Below are 16,157 nucleotides of genomic sequence, written 5' to 3'. Positions count from 1 at the left end.
TGGACACAGGGCAGATAATGGACAGAGGTTTTCTGAGAAAGCAGCCTGCAGGTCCAGCTGATAGGACCAATGTCTGGTTCTGCCAACTCCCACAGGCTGCCGGCGCTCACCGCAAAGCAGCCAATCACGTCATTCTCTGCAAACTTGTCTCCGTAGTTCTCAAATCGGCTGTTGGTGGATTTCTTCCCAGTGCCTCCATAGCCATAGGAGAAAGGCTCTTCACCTGATGGAAGAAACAGGCAAAAGCCGGTTAAACCTGCCATGGTCCCAACAGCCTTTATGGCTGCCACAAACTTTTGGAGAAAAAAAAAAATTAGTTTCTTCACTCGTTTTACTAATTAGATGCTTTTGGGTGGATGGGTGGGTGGGAAAGTGAGGAAGGTCCTGCTGAAAGGAAGCCCCTCATTATGCAGGGCTCTAGAAGGCTTGGTAGGTTTAGGTGTGAAGTTGGGAATGGGAGCTGACCTGAACCGCTGCACAAACAGAAGGAGAACCTGGAAAGAGAGGGAGGAAGGGAGAGGAGCTAGGACGAAGGCGGGATGCATGCAGGGGCACAACCTTCCTCGTGACACTCAACATTCAGCTGAGTCTACCAATGATATCATTTTTGGTGCCAGCGGGTTCTGCTTCTGGAGACCGTGAGGTTTACACGCCAGGGAAGGCGCGGGATTTGCAGGCCACAGAACTGGGGATTGAAGCAATGGGAGGAGGAGTGAGATCCCGAGGGCCTTGTGTGACACTGGGAGTGTATGGGTAACCTTGACCAGAAAAGCAGGCGCTGACAGGCATGAATTCCAGGCCCAGTGCTTCTACACACCAGCTGCTGGCCCCGGACATCTGACTGCTCTGGGCTTTGAACCTTTACCTGTATCAACTACACCAAAAACTGAGACAGGGAGGACTCAAGAGGACATGGGCGCCTGAAATAAAAAGTGTGAATATCTACCCCAATGAAACTGCACACTCCTGACTTAGCATTTCTACTTTTAAGGATCAGTTCTTAAGTGAACAGTCAGATCATTACACACAAGGATAGCTTAAGAGTTTAACTGCAAAAGTTGCAATCAACTTACGTGATCCATAAAACATTTACAAATAAGTGACACTACTATAAAATGGAAAACTATGCAGTGGTCAAACAGCTCTACTTATTTACAAAAATAAGCCCAGCATCTATCAAGTAGGAAAAAGAAAGCAAGCTACAAGACCGTACGCATAGTATGACCCAGTTTGAGATATACAAAGAACAAAAGAACTGTCCAGAAGACCGTAGATAAAAAATGTTAACGCTGCTTATCTCACAGGTTTGGGAGGATTTTCATTCCCCCCTCTCCAGATGGCCTGGACTGTTACAAAGAGTACACGTATTTTCATAATCAGAATTTTATATGACCAGAGCAAAAGGTCTCAGCATGGGTCATCGAAATCAGTCACTTGGGGCCGGGGTGTCATTTCAGGCCTGCTGAACTTCATTCAAAACCCCTCAGTTGGCAGCCCCTGCCTCTCTCTGCCAACCAGTCCCCTGCTCCCTGCTTCCCCTTCTACTCTGGGTCTGGCTCTGGACAGAAAAACCCAGACACAAATGTATAGGGCTTGAAGAACTTATTTTCAGCATGGTTTGAGGACAGAAGACAACTGATCTTTTAAAGAAGGGGGTCAGCCTTCTGAAGAGAACTGTGGACCCTCCCCTAAAAGATGAAGAAGCAATTTTTCATAGAAAAGTTAAGAGGACTGTGGTCCTTCCAGCTGACTGTGGTCCATACAGTCTTGTATGCCTGAAGACAGGCAGGTGCACCACCCTGGGCTAGCTGTGCTCCGAGTCCCATGCTGAGAAGAGAAGCTTAGGAAGCTTGAGAATCCAGGGACAGAGGCAGCTGCTCTAGTACCCAGACTGCTAGGCTGCCCTCCCCTTACCCAGCTGTGTGCTGCAGGAGTCCAGGGACCAGCCGATACGGACAACGTGTGGGTCGGGCTCTGTGGAAGGAAGGTGCTTCACGGAGATTTCCTCATTGATCTGGGGACAAAGAATAAGAGGGCTCAGAACTGATGCTTGGAGACTCGTGGATTATAAGGCGATACAAGAGGGCAGCACGCAGGCAATAAAAAATCAGCAGTGGCTCTTGCTGCGGGGGAAAAGGTGTTGAGGCCGTTTGGAAGGGCCTGTGGAAGTGCTCGGGAAAGTACACGGCCACAGAGACAGGCACTTTAAAATACAGTTTTTTAAAATAAGTATTTAATTATTTGACAGAGAAAGACAGAGAGCACAAGCAGGGGGGAGCAGCAGGCAGAGGGAGAGGGAGAAGCAGACTCCCTGCTGAGTAAGGAGCCCAACTCAAGGCTCGATCTCAGGACCCTTTTAACATGCTGCAGGGGAAATGGAGACTTTCATATTTAGTGTAAAAGGATAAAATGGCACCATGTCTTTGGAGAGCAATTTAGCAACCTCTGTCAAAACTGCAAGAGCTATGCTCTGTAACCCAGCAATGTAACTTCTAGTTTACTCTACAGATGCACCCATAGGTGTACATGTGACCACACGACACACGCACAAGGATATTCAGTGTGACACTGTTTGTATTAAAAAACAGCTCTCCCCACCCACCCATCAATCAGTAAGGCGCTGCCAAAAACAAAAATAAATAAGGCATGCCACGCTACGGCACGTCGGCGCCACGGGAGAGATGAAGCAGCCGGAGTGAAGCACGGCTGCGGCACAGGGACGGGACTTGTCATCCGAGACACAGTACTAAGTACAGGGAGCAGAGAGGATGAACCGCACCTTCTGACTTACCTTACAGCTTAAACTGCCTAACAACCATATGCAGCTATATTAGTTGGAGGCTTCTCTAAAGTTAACCTATTCTGTGGACTTCTGGACGCACATTTCTACATTTTGTGTGTCCAAATCACGGTAGATATTACAAATGATGTGGTAAGAACGCGCTATGGAAGTTTAACTGAGTGTTTCTCTCTGACAGGCACACAAAACGATGCGCGAATCACAACCAACAGACTTAATAAAAAATGATAACTCTCGGGGCGCCTGGGTGGCTCAGTGGGTTAAAGCCTCTGCCTTTGGCTCAGGTCAGGATCCCAGGATCCTGGGGTCAAGCCCCACATCTGGCTCTCTGCTCAGCGGGGAGCCTGCTTCCTCCTCTCTCTCTGCCTACTTGTGATCTCTGTCAAATAAGTAAATAAAATCTTTAAAAAAAATAAACCCTATCAATTAGTCTTTCAGAATATCTCCTTTAAAAAAAAAAAAGATAACTTTCAGTCAGCTCGCCCCTCTAAGAAATGGAGAGACCAGTGCCTATTTCATGATGTATGGCAGGAATTAATGGAGATGTCCACGTAGAGAGTCTGGCACCGTATCTCGTTGTACAAACGGTTCTCAAATACTAGCGGTCATAAACAAGTTCGGGGAAAAAAAATACGTTTGGATTTACAAGGGACATGCAAGAAATTGTTAACACGTGTTATTTCTGGAGAGAACAGGGACTATGAGGGTTTGAGTCTAACTTCTTTTTTTAACCCTACGCTCTTCTGTGCTGTCTGAATTTTCGTTAAACATGAGAACGTGTTGTTTCCCTGAACATAACCTGACATGAATCGTGGGGAGACGATGGTAGAGGATGGCCTGGTGGCAGGACTGTTCTTTGTCCAGCTCTCCTTCTGGCCTCACTTTAACTGGCACGGTCCACTTCCATTCTTTCTAGCTCATTTTTCTTCCAAACAACTCCTTTTCCCAGTTCTAACAAACATGTTATTCCTAGTGAGGTTGGCTATATAGTATCTGGGTCAAATCCCACTGAAGGAAAAAAAAAAATATCCCACCAAGGAAAAAATCAGCTTGATGAGGCAATGTATGGCTGGCTTGCTCTTCCGATATGGCGTTTGGCAATGGCATGGTTCTCTAGAGTCCACCACGCTTTTCTTGCTTGAAAATACATAGTCTACGCTCAATCTCTTTCGCAATCACGGCTCTGAGCAAAGTAGCTGATGAAAGGCTCATCCCCAAAGATGGACCTTTTTGTTCCTAACTCCTCAGTTGCTCCCACTCACCTTCATCTCGAAGCACACACGGCCCCTTCTGACTCCGTAGCTGGCACGGGCTCCTGACCACAGGTAGGCAAAGCCCTCAATTGTGAGAGGGTAGCCACTACTCCGGTCCCGGGCCACCTTGAAGTGGAGATCGCAGTTATCTGTGGAGGAAAAAGTGGGGAGTTTAGCTGATATTTTAAAGATCCAAGACAAGGACAGGCACAGACAAAGGTCAGTCCTCTAAGAGTGTTAACCAGGAGTACACAGGCAGACACATCATAAGGGCAGGTTCATGAGAAACCAGCCACACTGACTAGCCCTTCTCCCATTCGGTAGCAAGGCTCCGGACTACTGCAAACTGGCCTGCACGGGACCAATGCAGCCATCACGCACAGGAACTGAGTTCTCCACCTGGCTGGGCTCCAAGGATGGCAGTCAGAGGAACCCCCAGAAATCGTACACAAATGCACTTTACGGGAACGTACATTTGATAGGGAAAGGATCCGTATATCTCATCACGTTCAAGGGACTTAGCATTTTAAAAAAGGCTAATCCCACAGCTGTACACTTGAACCATTTCCCTGAGCAAGACTCCTGCTGCCAACAGCAGCACAAGCCTCTGACCCGGACCCACGCTCGCCTCCCAGGCACCACTGTCCAGGTGCGCCGCAGGTTCCCACCCCCCTGCTGGAGCTCCGACTCTTCCCACTCTTCAAGGAGCCTGTCAGGCCTCCAAGAAAGTCTTTCCTGACTACCCCATCTTTTCTATAAAGGTTGAGAGTTGTGATCTGTACATCTGGCATTTGATCGGAGACTGCTTCACTGACCACTGCCACCCTATACTTAAAAAAGTTTAGCTTTACTCTGGGTATACGGGCTTTGAGATCCTGTGACAGTAGGGACTGTGTACGAGGTGTCTGTCTCTCTTCCGAAGTTCGTAGCGACTACTCTATAAATGTGAGCGAAGTAAAGAAACACGAGTTGCTGTTAAGGTTCTGCTCTGTTGGAAAGTACTGTGTTCTCAGACCTAATCTGGCTTCATTTAAAGTCAGATTCCCAGGTTCTACCACTGAGATCTTGTCTGAGGAGGGGCAGGGCCTTTTATCAGCGCCACCCCAAGGGTTCAGATGCACTGTCAAGGGGAAGCCACTTATCCAGTGGAAACTGGAGGACGGAGAGCAGGGTAGGCCAGGCTAACGCCTCAGAGGACAAGGTGGCATTAGTTTCACCAGGAACGTGAGCAGTAGATGGAAACTAGGGACTGGTCGTCAAAGAGTTAAGTTTCCCCAGCTGCACTCAGGTTCCCTTCTTTATTAGGTGACAACCCTCTGGGGGTTTGGGGTTTTCCAAACTGCCCTCGTACCCATTCTGAGGAGTGTTACTGAAAGTTCTCTGAGGTAGGGCAGGATTATACCTTCCTAAAGGGAAGGTGAGAGAAGAAAAATGACCTGCCCAGAATCCCGGGTAGAGCTGGGAGATCTTCGGCCTCCAAACCAGCACCCTCACTCCAGAGCCCGGTTTCTCACATCCCAGTTTCCCAATACTGACTGCAAAGCAGAATCAGATAGGCACCCCAAGGACTCACATGTGTCGATGGCAACAAGGGTGTCATCAAAGTCATCTTCATCCTCTTCGGCGGGAGGTTGAGGAGAGCGGCCCCTGTCAGGGAAAGGCGTTAAGTCTCATGAGAATGGTTGGATGAGCACAGAGGAAGGGAAATGAGGGTTATGTTGGAATTTACAAGTGGCCTCCAGATGGCTTCCTGGATTTCAGTTTCTTCCCACAGAGGTTAGTTAGCAAAAGCACTAAGCCGCCCTACACCCTTGCAACAAGAGCAATGACTATTGACTCCTAGAGTGGGCATGGGGACTAGACAGGGCGCCCTCTGCTCAAGAGGGCCAGCAGAAGCATTTAGCTAGCTTGTTCAATGGCTCTCCTCTCACACCCTAAGATTCTGAGCCACGCCCTGTGCCAGCTGAGAGGTGCCTCCATACTGGCCTCTGTTACCAACTGAAGGACACAGTAGTCCAGAAGGGGCTGGACCATAAAGGGGACTATGCAAGGGCTCAGATCAACCCCAGTCATCACAATCTGTCCACATCTTCCTAAGACTCTGCATCCGCAAGTGTTTGAAATGACCCATTTTTTTCAGTCTCTTTCTGTCAAGTGTCCTAAATTATGAATGAGACTCATCTCCTACCAAAACACCAAAATGGACTAATGTTAAAATACACTTATAAGAATAAAGAGAGACTAGAAGGATGGGGCCCAATGCCCAGGGTCCTGCCTGGGACACTGGACCCTTGTCCACCGAGTGCCCAGATCAAGTACCCAAGGCCCATCTGGGAGGCTTCCCTCTGATGAGTGACCTTCCAGCCCTGCCAGTCTAGGGCAAGCACAGAGCCCTGGACAAAGAAGGACCGCATCACAGATTAAGTTTCATCCTAGAAAGCTTTCCCTGCCAGCCTCAAATCAGAGCAAGTATTCCTTCTTTGCTCTCCACAGGCAGGAAGTCTAGGCCTCTGCACTGCAGGAGGCACTGGGAGAAACTCTTTGAGAGGTACTTCCAAATCCTACCTTTAGTCACAGGCAAGAGACCCAGGCCCTGTCTCAGAGTCACAAGCCAGAGAGGATGGACTCCACCAAGTAGGAAATTAAACGTGTCAGACAACTATCTAGACAAGCAGAGAAGAAATGGTCATTCCTAGTTTCTGTGATCAGAAAACTCTTCATGCAGAAGCCGAAGGAAGGGAGGGGAGGACTGGGGCTAAGCAGAGGGGTGGAGAGGGCTTGTCAGGAAAGGAAAATGACCAGGGTAGAGGGGCTACTCCCTCCTCTAATCTTCTGACACTCACACGCACCCGGTGCACCCTGCCTACTGGCCCCACAGGGTGTGGCATACTTATGTGTCTATCTTAGGCCCTACATTAGGACAAAAGAGGGCAAAATCCACTGTCCAAATCCTCCGTGTCCGCAGTGTCCAGCCCAAGAGCAAGCATCTTACGAAAGGGGCACAAGTGCGACAATGTATAAACGAGCAGAGGGATGGAAAGGTGAGCTTAGGAGGAGGGTCAGGAAACAAATCTTTCCAACAAGGGATATTCAGCAGCCGTGGAGAACAGACACAGTGCAGGACAACTGGGCGGTGAGACAAAAGACTGAAACGGCAGGCCGGCCCCTCACATGTGAAAGGCAAAGCGTGTGGACTTTATCCTGCAGGTAATGAGAAGGGAGGAGCTGAGGGAAGGAGCAAAAGTTTAGCAAAGCTGAATCTGGCAGTGAGTGCAGGGAGGGCTGAGTGAGGGCGTAAGGGCAGGGAGCGCTCTGCCCCATTTGCTAGTACAAAGGTCCCAGTGGGCACGAGGCTATGGACACAAAACCTACCGAAAAAGGGGTGACTATCGCCTCACACACCCACCTCCTATCCTCTCGGTGCTCGAAGTACCCCCGTCCCCGGTTTTCTTCATAAGGCCTCTTGCGACTCTGGAATTGTTGTCTGTCTGGCTTGAGTTGAGATGCTTCGGGCGGGAGGAAGCTGGCGGGTGCTTCTTGTTTCATCTCTGTCTTCACTTCTACTGTCAGGACAAATCCAGACGGTCAAAACACTTGGGAACTCCCTAGCTATCACTTTTCTGGTCCCTTTCACCTCGGGAGATGTTGGCAGGATCCTGACTGCAGTGACGATGGGCTGGGTACAGGCAGCTTGCTGGGTTCAACGGAAGCCCACCAAGGGAGCCAAGAAGGCTGTACCGGAGAACAGGGCCAGGGTAAAGGGAGGCCAGAGATGGCCAGCTGGGCCCATTAGCATCCACACTGATGAGGTGACAGATGTCAGTCAGGTAATTCTCAGGCTTCAGAGGGAGGGAGAGGGGACTTCAGTACTGAATAAAGTCAAGCTCTCTTAAAGGCCTAGCCAAAGACAGAATGACTGCCTTTGGCTACTTTGTCAAAGGCCCCACGAAAGCTGGCAGCTACGTGGGCCCGCCCCAAGTGGGAGAGAGCCCTAGAAAATTTCTAAGATCCCTTTAAACTGAGATCCCATGATCCGACACTCTACAATTTCTCCTTCCAGAGAATCTCTCCACCTTAGTCCTTATAAAGCTTCTTCAGTCTGGCAAGGGAGTGGGGGAAGGTTAATTCAACAGGACACTGTGGTCCCACAGCTAACTCCACTGGCTTCAATCACTCTACCACAAAGCCCAGACTCAATCACTCCAGGTGCAGAGGGTCTGCACTTAAGCCAGCCTACAGGTGTGATGGCCTTATTAAGTCACACCACAAACAGAAAGTCAGGATGGGATAACACGCTGTAAACCATGGGGAAGGCCCAGTCTTGGGAAGACTTCAAGAATCAGAAGCAAGAATCCAAGAACCTACTTGAGAGCAAACTGGACGTAGTACCCACGGCTGACGCTGGGATCTCTCACATCTCCCCATTGCAGCACTCAACCCCAGACCACCTGGGATCACTCCCCAGCTCTGGCACATACAGAGAAGGCCCCTGGGCCTCCAGGGCAGGGACTGCGCTCACCCATCTTTAGAGAGCCTCCGTGGTCCCAGCACAGAAAATACTCTCCTTGGGCCAAATGATCCCACAAGTCTCACAGAGCCTGACACAAATCTGCAGTTTAACCTACATTAAAATTAAAATCCTGAGCCACTCTCAAGAAATGCCTGGGGATTTCACTCTGTGGATGAACCGAGAAAGGAATTAGATACGATCAACTAGATTCACTGAGAAAAGGCACCGGGGCCACAACACAGTGAAAGGAACACAAGACTGGGAGGCGGTTCTGGCTCTGTCATTACTCAACAGTGGGACCTTGCTTTCCAAAAATAGGACACAAATGGTTGGGACTGCTCCTCATTACCAACAGCAGTGGCCCAGGCACTGGTTTCCCAGGTTCTAACCCCAGCTCTGCCATCAGACAAGCCAACTCCCTGGTCTGTAAAATGGAAGGCGAGAACTGAGTTACATCTGGAGTTCCCAAACTGACACTACAGGGAACTTTGTTCTACAAAACATATTTGGGAAACTCTGGGTTTAAACAATATGACACAGGTTTTTTTCTGTGGTTCCCCCCCCCCCGCCCCCCCGCCCCAGTCCAGGACTTTTCAGGGCCTTTAATGCTCTGAGTACAATGATTCTCCCAGGGGTGGGATAGCACATGCTGCATTTTCCAGATGTATTCTGGCCAGGGAACTCTTTCCTGGGAAGTCCCTAATGATATCCTGGAACAACATTCTTCAGAACATGAGAACAACTAGGCTAGATTTAGAAGGTCTTTGTTGGATTCTACATTCTAAGATTTTAAATAAGACTCAAATATGGCCTCTGAGTCTAAACTCTCCAGGGTACTGATACTAACATCTGAAAACAGACACCACAAAGACTCCCCTCTCTCAACACCTGGGAGCAGGATTAAGTTCTCTCCTTCAGAAGAACCTTGCCAGAGTGACAGAGCCCAAATGGACTGCCCAAGAGAAAGACAAGCTTTAGGCAGAGGGTACGGGCCACGTACAGATTCTATTTCCCTCAAAAGATATGTACAATGTGTGCCTTCCTACCTGGGCGATAGCCCTGCTGCTGCTCCATTTCCAGCGGTCTCCTCTCGTAGCCAGACTCGTTCTCTTGCTTGATGACCTGGCTCTCATAGAATTGGTTTTGCCTGGTAATATTGTCCATGACATCTTAAAACAAAAAATGGCCAGTTAGAAGGGTGCTTCTTGGGACCGGAGGTGGCTTTTAGGTGCTGTATGATGTCATCCCTACTAGATATAGTAGCCAAAGGCTAAAAGGTATGACTCCACCTTCAGATGGATAGCTATCTGGGCAATCAGTGGCCCCAGCTGCTGAGGACATACCCTCTTGTCCCTCAAATGGTGATGCGTCTGTGACTGGGTTGTACAGAATCCCAACAAACAAAGCCAATGGAAGTACAACTGCTCTGGTTAAAGTGAGGAGATGGCAGGGTCAGAGAAGGTATCCAGCTTGACCTTACCCCTAAGTCCCCACTCCAGGGCTGGGGCAACTCTACAGACACCTGGGACTCCATGCAGCAGTTTAAAATCCACCAATCTAGCTGTCCTCTGACACTGTAACGTGTAGGGAGGCTTTAGGGCACAATCTTAAAAACTGCTCAGAGCACAAATTAGTCCTTTGTCCGGCCCAATTCACTCCCATCCCACAGTCAACCCTCTTTATGAATCTCTTCCACTCCACAAAAGCTACAAAGATAAAGGTACCCAGGGGCCCTGGGTGGCTCAGTCAGTTGAGCTTCTGCCTTAGGCTCTGGTCATGATCCCAGGGTCCTGGGATTGAGTCCCACATCGGGCTCCTTGCTCAACAGGGAGCCTGCTTTGCTTCTCCCTCTGCTTGTGCTCACTCTCTGTGTCAAATAAATAAAATCTTAAAAAAAAAAAAAAAAGGATAAAGGGTAGCCAACCCAGTTGAAGGGAAAATGGAAGGGGGGGAGGAAAGGAACTGTTAAGAAAACAAGAGTCCTAACAGTGGCCTTTGGACTCATTAGGGAATAAGTCCTGAAATATCTGGAGTTGGGTGGGAAGGATCCTAAGAAGATGTCTTTTTTTTAAAATAAAGATTTTATTTATTTATTTGAGAGAGAGCACAAACAGGGGGAGAAGCAGGCAGAGGGAGAGGGAGAAGCAGGCCCCCCACTAAGCAAGGAGCCCCGTACAGGGCTCTGATCCCAAGACCCTGGGATAAGACCTGAGCTGAAGGCTGATGCTTAACTGACTGAGCCACCCAGGCACCCCTGAGGTGTCTTACGGAATAAGACTAAGAATAGAAGCTTATTCTTATTAGAATAATATTAACTATCCATAGAGTACACGCTACACACCAGACCCTGGGGTACAGCTAAGAATAAGCTCACCCCACTGAAGCCTTCAGGTTAGTGAAATGGACATACACTAAACAAATACTTAAAACACAAAAAGCAAATTCTAATTGTGTTCACGTCTACGAAGAAATTAAGACAGGGACCCAGAAAGTAATAGAGAAGCCTTGACTCAAAGGATACATAGGTGAGAGCTCAGTGATGAGAACAGAGAAAACATTCGTGGGGTTGGAATAACATGTGAAAGCTCAGAGGTGAGACTAAAACCAGAGTAGCAAACTCAAGAAGACCCTTGCAGCCAAAGCCAAAGAGAAGTTTAGAGACCCAGGACAGCAGCAAGCAGGCTTTCCACCCCAGGGGCAAGCTCTGCTAGGTGCCTCTAGGGCCCTACTCGTGGCTGTGCCAGGACCGGTAGAACCACAGGGAAGGAGAGACTCTCCTGCCACTTGCTAACTGATTGGATCCTCTCTCAGAGGATAAATACATCTGGGCACAAACCAGGTGCAGCCCAAAGGGAGGAAAGTAACAGATCACGTGGTTTGCTACAGCCCTGTTTACCAGAGCTTGAAGGAAGGGTTGCAGCGGGGCAAGAAAGGGGCTCAAAGGATTTTGTTGTCGGCATAAAGGGGAAAAGGATGAAAAAGCAACTCCTTAATTGGAACACGGGGAGGGTTTTCCAAACCATTTGGTTTCTTCTAGGCTCCAAGCACAGTGCTCTTCTTCCCACAAATATTCACATGTCTCTTCTCAAGAACTTCTCCTGTGCCCACAGAGGAAGCCTTACCCGGATAAGCCATGATTCTGGGGTCCTTCTCCACTCTCTAACATATCCACCTCCTAATAATAGGCAGGCCCAGTGCTAAGAGTCCTACACATGTGACCTCATTCATAACAATCCTGGGGGGCACTATTAGTATCCCTGTTGTGCACACAAGGAAACCAGTTGGAGGTACACTGACTTGCCGAAGTCATAGAACCATCTTTAAAACAAAGTTCATCTGAGTCTAACATGCCCTCTTCTGAGGCACCTCTGGCCACTGGGCCTTCCTCCTAGACATTCCTGCCAGGGCCTCTTCTACCCTAGACATGCACACTGGGCACTCCTCCCTTCACAGGTCTCTGCAAGGGGAAGTATTCTTTCCTGCATAGACACGTGGGCCCGGGACAATCACCAGGCTGCCCCCACTGCAAATCTATACAGAGGACATCCCACCTCTCGCGAACCAGTAAACACCCAGTGCCAATTCAATTTCTTGTCTCTTCTCTCTCCCCCTTGCTCTCTTCATTCTCTTAGCCCCACGGCACCCTCTTTTCAGAGAAATACCACAGTCGCTGGAGGCCAGAGTCTTTTCTACTTACTTCTAAACTTCTCCAATCCCCACTCCACAGTCTAGCTAGAAAACCATGCTTTTCTAACTCTAGATTTCCTCCCTTCCATACCAGAGTCTTCTCTCTTCAGACAATCATGTATCTACCCTATAACCTCTCGTTCTGAATCATACCTTCTGGTTCTTGCAGTGGTTCCCTACTACACCCTGAGACCTGCATTCCCTGGGCACACAAGAAACTGTTTCTGGGACCAAGGAGCCTTCTTGTGAAGGAGACACTCAGCCTCAGAAACACTCCCCTCACTCCATCCTGAGGCCCCAAGCCAAGTCAACAGGTTTTCCTTCTCTCTCCCTTCTATACTCTCCCCTCTCCCATATTTGCTAGACCCATATATGCACTCCTGTACTGGACACAAGGATCCTCTGTCCCCCAGATACTCCATCAACGTCAAACTCCACCAATTTGCTATCTGCCCCACCCCACCCACAGCTACCTCTGGTCTCCAAACACTCCATACTGTTAATCCAAAACGATTCCGCACTCACCACTGGATTACCTGTCCTCAGAACTTACCCAGCTCAAGACCTCTAGGTTCCCTACCCAGCGTAGCATCCTTCCGTCCCCTGCCTGCCTCCAGTGACCAGGGTTCCCTAAACCTTCTCTGGAAGCCAATCTGAGGGTCCCTAGACTTTCCAGCACCAAATGCCCAAGTTAGCCCTACAGTCCTGGATCTGAGTCCCCCGGGCCATCTTCAGAGGCGGGTCCCTCCAAGTCCAAACACATGGCAGCCTCCCATATTCCCTAAATGCTCACTAACCAAATACCAGAGTACTCAGTCCATCAGATCCCCCCTGGCCAGACACCAGCACCTCCACCTTACCAGCCCATCCCAGTACCAAACAGGAGAATTCCCCATACCCCACCCAGCAGCAAACTCCAAGATCCTCTATTCTCAAAACTCTCCCAGCCCTAAAAATACGGCTCCCGACAACCAGCCTATACGCTGGGCTTAGCAGAGTCCTCAAGCCCACCCAGCTTCAAACCCCTGAAACCGTCATTTCTAAGACCCTCCTCAGTCACCGATTAGAAAGCCTCTTGTTCTTCTGACTCTTCGGTTCCAGAAACCACGGTTTCCGGTCTCCGAGCACTAGACTCCGGAATCCTCTACACCCCCCCGGACCTTCCTCATCTCCGAAACCCTGAGCCCCCACTCCAGTATCTCCCCTGCCCCGAATGCCAGGGTCCACCCTCCAGTCGTCCCGAGGCCCACGGCCCTACATCCTTTTCAGCGGCGGGTAGCGGGATCCCCCAATCCTCAGGCCATCTCCCCGACCTCAGGCGCCGGACTTCGCGTCCCACAGCCCTTCCTCGGCCCGGACTCCGGCTCCCCGACCCCCGCCCCGCGCACTCTCACAATGTCCGTCCGGCCCCGAGTAGCCGCCAGGCTCCGGGTGCGGCTGCAGCCCGGACGGCGGTGGCTGCGCGGTCCCCTCCAGCTCGGAGCCCCCCTCGGTCTCGACCTCCTCGTTGTTGTGCCCGGGTCGCCCCGGTTCGTTGTCGGCTTCGAGCTCCCGCTCGTCGTCGGGCTCCTCGGCCTCCAGCGCCGCCTGCAGCCGCTCAGCAAGCTCGGCCTTGAGGCCGCGAGTGTCCAGGCCGCGGCGCTGCAGCTCCTCGCGAAGTTCGTTCACCTTCAGACGGCGCACATCCATGGCCCGGGCCCCCGGGGCGGCCCCCGAGCCCGGCCCGGCCTCCCAGGGCTCTGTCCCCCTTAAACCTTTCCTGTCAGGAGGCGAAGGGGGAAAAGGGGGGGGGGCCCGCTCCAATGGCGGCGGCGGCTCAAAATGGCCGCCGCCGCCGCCTCCCCCTCCTCCGTGGCCCCATGCGATGCAACACGGGTGCCAATTGGCTACCGCGCGAAGCAACGGGCGCGGGCCTGGACACTCAGCCAATCAGAACACAGCTTTCAAAAGAACGGCAATGAAAGGGCTCAGGAGCAGCCAGGGAGGAAGCGTTGGCCTACGTCGCTGCCGCCGCCGGGGCGGAGGGCGGGAAAAGGCGGGAGGCGGAGCACGCGGTGATTGGATAGTGCCCGCGCGCCCGCTCCCGTAGGGTCAAATGAAGAAAAAGGAGTAAAGACTTGGCCCAATCAGCGACGGGATCTCAGAATGAAAACCACTCTCGGCTTTTCCAGCGCGGTCCTTTCATCAAACTGGGGTCTCCTGTAACACATACCCTGATTGGCCTAGATCTCCCGCCCCTAGAGGAGTCCAAGCGGGTAAAACCCCTAGAACCAATCAAATGGGGGGTCGGCCAACCAACTCCCCCGCCTTCTTTCCCTGTTGCCTTTAAGAAACCGGAAAGATAAATTCGCGAAGGACCCGCCCCTTGCCGTTAGGGCGGTTTCAAAACAATCTGCCCACCAATCGCAATTATTGTTTTATCTCACTACAGCTAGTAGAGTCGGATCGCTTCAGGAAAAGCTAACGAGATTGGCCGTTCTTCGGCGGACGGCCTCCCAAGTGTCGCCGTAGAGGGAGGCCAACGAGATAAAAGTAGATAAATTATCCCTAATCTGGAAGAAACTCAGTTGCCTTTATGGAAAGGAACCTTTGGACTTCAGAGAGTACCGAAAGTGTGGAGGCCGAGGCTAAGCTGTCAACGGGAGAGAAGCTGTAAAGGAAATCGCATACTCTTCCCTTTGAGAGTTCATCTCAAGGGGCGCCTCTGCCCACGATCACAGCTTCGCCGCCGTCTTTCTCTATGGTCGGTATCTTACGTGGAACGGGCGCTCTGCACGCTACCATAGAGCCTCCCCCCTCCGGGACGACCTCCGCAAGTGCGCGGGTCTCTCCACCGGAGCCTCTGAACCGCTCTGCAGTAGCTCTGGCTCTTTGGCGTCGCTGCGCCCAAGTTCAAACACACAGGGCTCGTCAGCCGCACGCTACGAACGCAGAAGCCAGAGTGTCGCAGTCTCTGCCGCCGCACCACCTGTCGCCTCTGACTCCAAACACACAAAAAACCCTATGTAAGATACACAATCGGGATACGCGAGGCAGAAGCTCGATTCCTCTGAGCCATACCGTAAACGCACAAAAAACCACACAACGCCTCTCCTTCGACAAAAACACGCACGACACAGATAAGCAAATGGCCGTGGGTCGGATCAGATGCATCCCTTAAGGGGATAATACCCCAGACTGCAGTGTCGACGTGGCCACTACGGTCCGCACAGGCGGACGGCATCAAATGATAAAGACAAAGAACAGCAACGCTACAAGCTGACACGGCAGCCCCGACACACAGCACCCACTCAGAAACGGGGCAGACACTCACGTGGGCCCGGAGGTTCCAGTCCAGACACCCCGCCCCTCGCCCACGTCCGACTTCCTCTCTCCTCCCAGCTTCCCATAAGGATTTGGTCTAAAAAAGTTTGTGGCCCGGATTGAACTGTCCCCCGTTCTCAGGAGGCGCCACCGGGGGGCGTCCGGGCGCTGCCAAGGGTTTCTCCATGTGCTGCGGGATACACCCAGGAACCGGGGCCCTGGATGGCCTGCAAAGCACAGTGGGTTGTCTTGGCAGGAATCTCTTTCTGAGCCTGTGATGATTGGGGGTGTTCTGTGACCGTGTGTCCATGTGAATCTGAACATTTGAGTTTGTGAGTACCTGTCGTACTCGGTGTGTCTGTGTTTACTCTCTGTAATCTGTGTTACTCTAGTTTCTTCCTATGCCTGGTGAATATCTGCCTTTCCTATGTTTATAAATATGTTTGTAGCTGTATAATTTTTCGCATCTGTTACTCTGTGTGTCCGAATTTCAGTGTCTTATTTGTGTCCAAGTGTGCCTCAGTGTGTCCTAATGGGTCTGTTACTCTGGGGTGGGGATGAGAGTGTGTCTGACACTTGAGTAAGTGCCTGTTCCTCACTAAGG

The 16,157-nt window shown here is 50.9% G+C and overlaps 1 protein-coding gene across 5 annotated transcripts in view; it reads right to left on the bottom strand.

The window, feature by feature from the left end:
* The window catches only part of HNRNPUL1 (heterogeneous nuclear ribonucleoprotein U like 1), a 36,939-nt gene extending 21,344 nt beyond the window's left edge, over nucleotides 1–15,595 (bottom strand). The window contains exons 1-7 of one of the 5 annotated variants that reach the window (XM_080828980.1): nucleotides 15,564–15,595; nucleotides 9,610–9,732; nucleotides 7,460–7,616; nucleotides 5,627–5,700; nucleotides 4,063–4,202; nucleotides 1,915–2,014; nucleotides 111–223 (exon numbers count right to left, since the gene is read on the bottom strand). In XM_080828980.1, the coding sequence (XP_080685106.1) occupies nucleotides 111–223; nucleotides 1,915–2,014; nucleotides 4,063–4,202; nucleotides 5,627–5,700; nucleotides 7,460–7,616; nucleotides 9,610–9,727 (702 nt within the window). In that variant the 5' untranslated portion in view covers nucleotides 9,728–9,732; nucleotides 15,564–15,595. Of the gene's footprint in view, nucleotides 1–110; nucleotides 224–1,914; nucleotides 2,015–4,062; nucleotides 4,203–5,626; nucleotides 5,701–7,459; nucleotides 7,617–9,609; nucleotides 9,733–13,644; nucleotides 14,087–15,563 lie in introns of those variants that run through there. The other 4 variants (XM_080828981.1, XM_080828977.1, XM_080828978.1 and 1 more) reach the window with 4 other exon arrangements.
* Between the last annotated feature and the right edge of the window lie 562 nt (nucleotides 15,596–16,157).

The sequence above is a fragment of the Martes martes genome (assembly GCF_963455335.1).
Source record: "Martes martes genome assembly, chromosome: 17".
Classification (NCBI taxonomy): domain Eukaryota; kingdom Metazoa; phylum Chordata; class Mammalia; order Carnivora; family Mustelidae; genus Martes; species Martes martes.
Note: the sequence above shows the minus strand (reverse complement) of the source record. Positions and strands in the feature narration are given on the sequence as shown.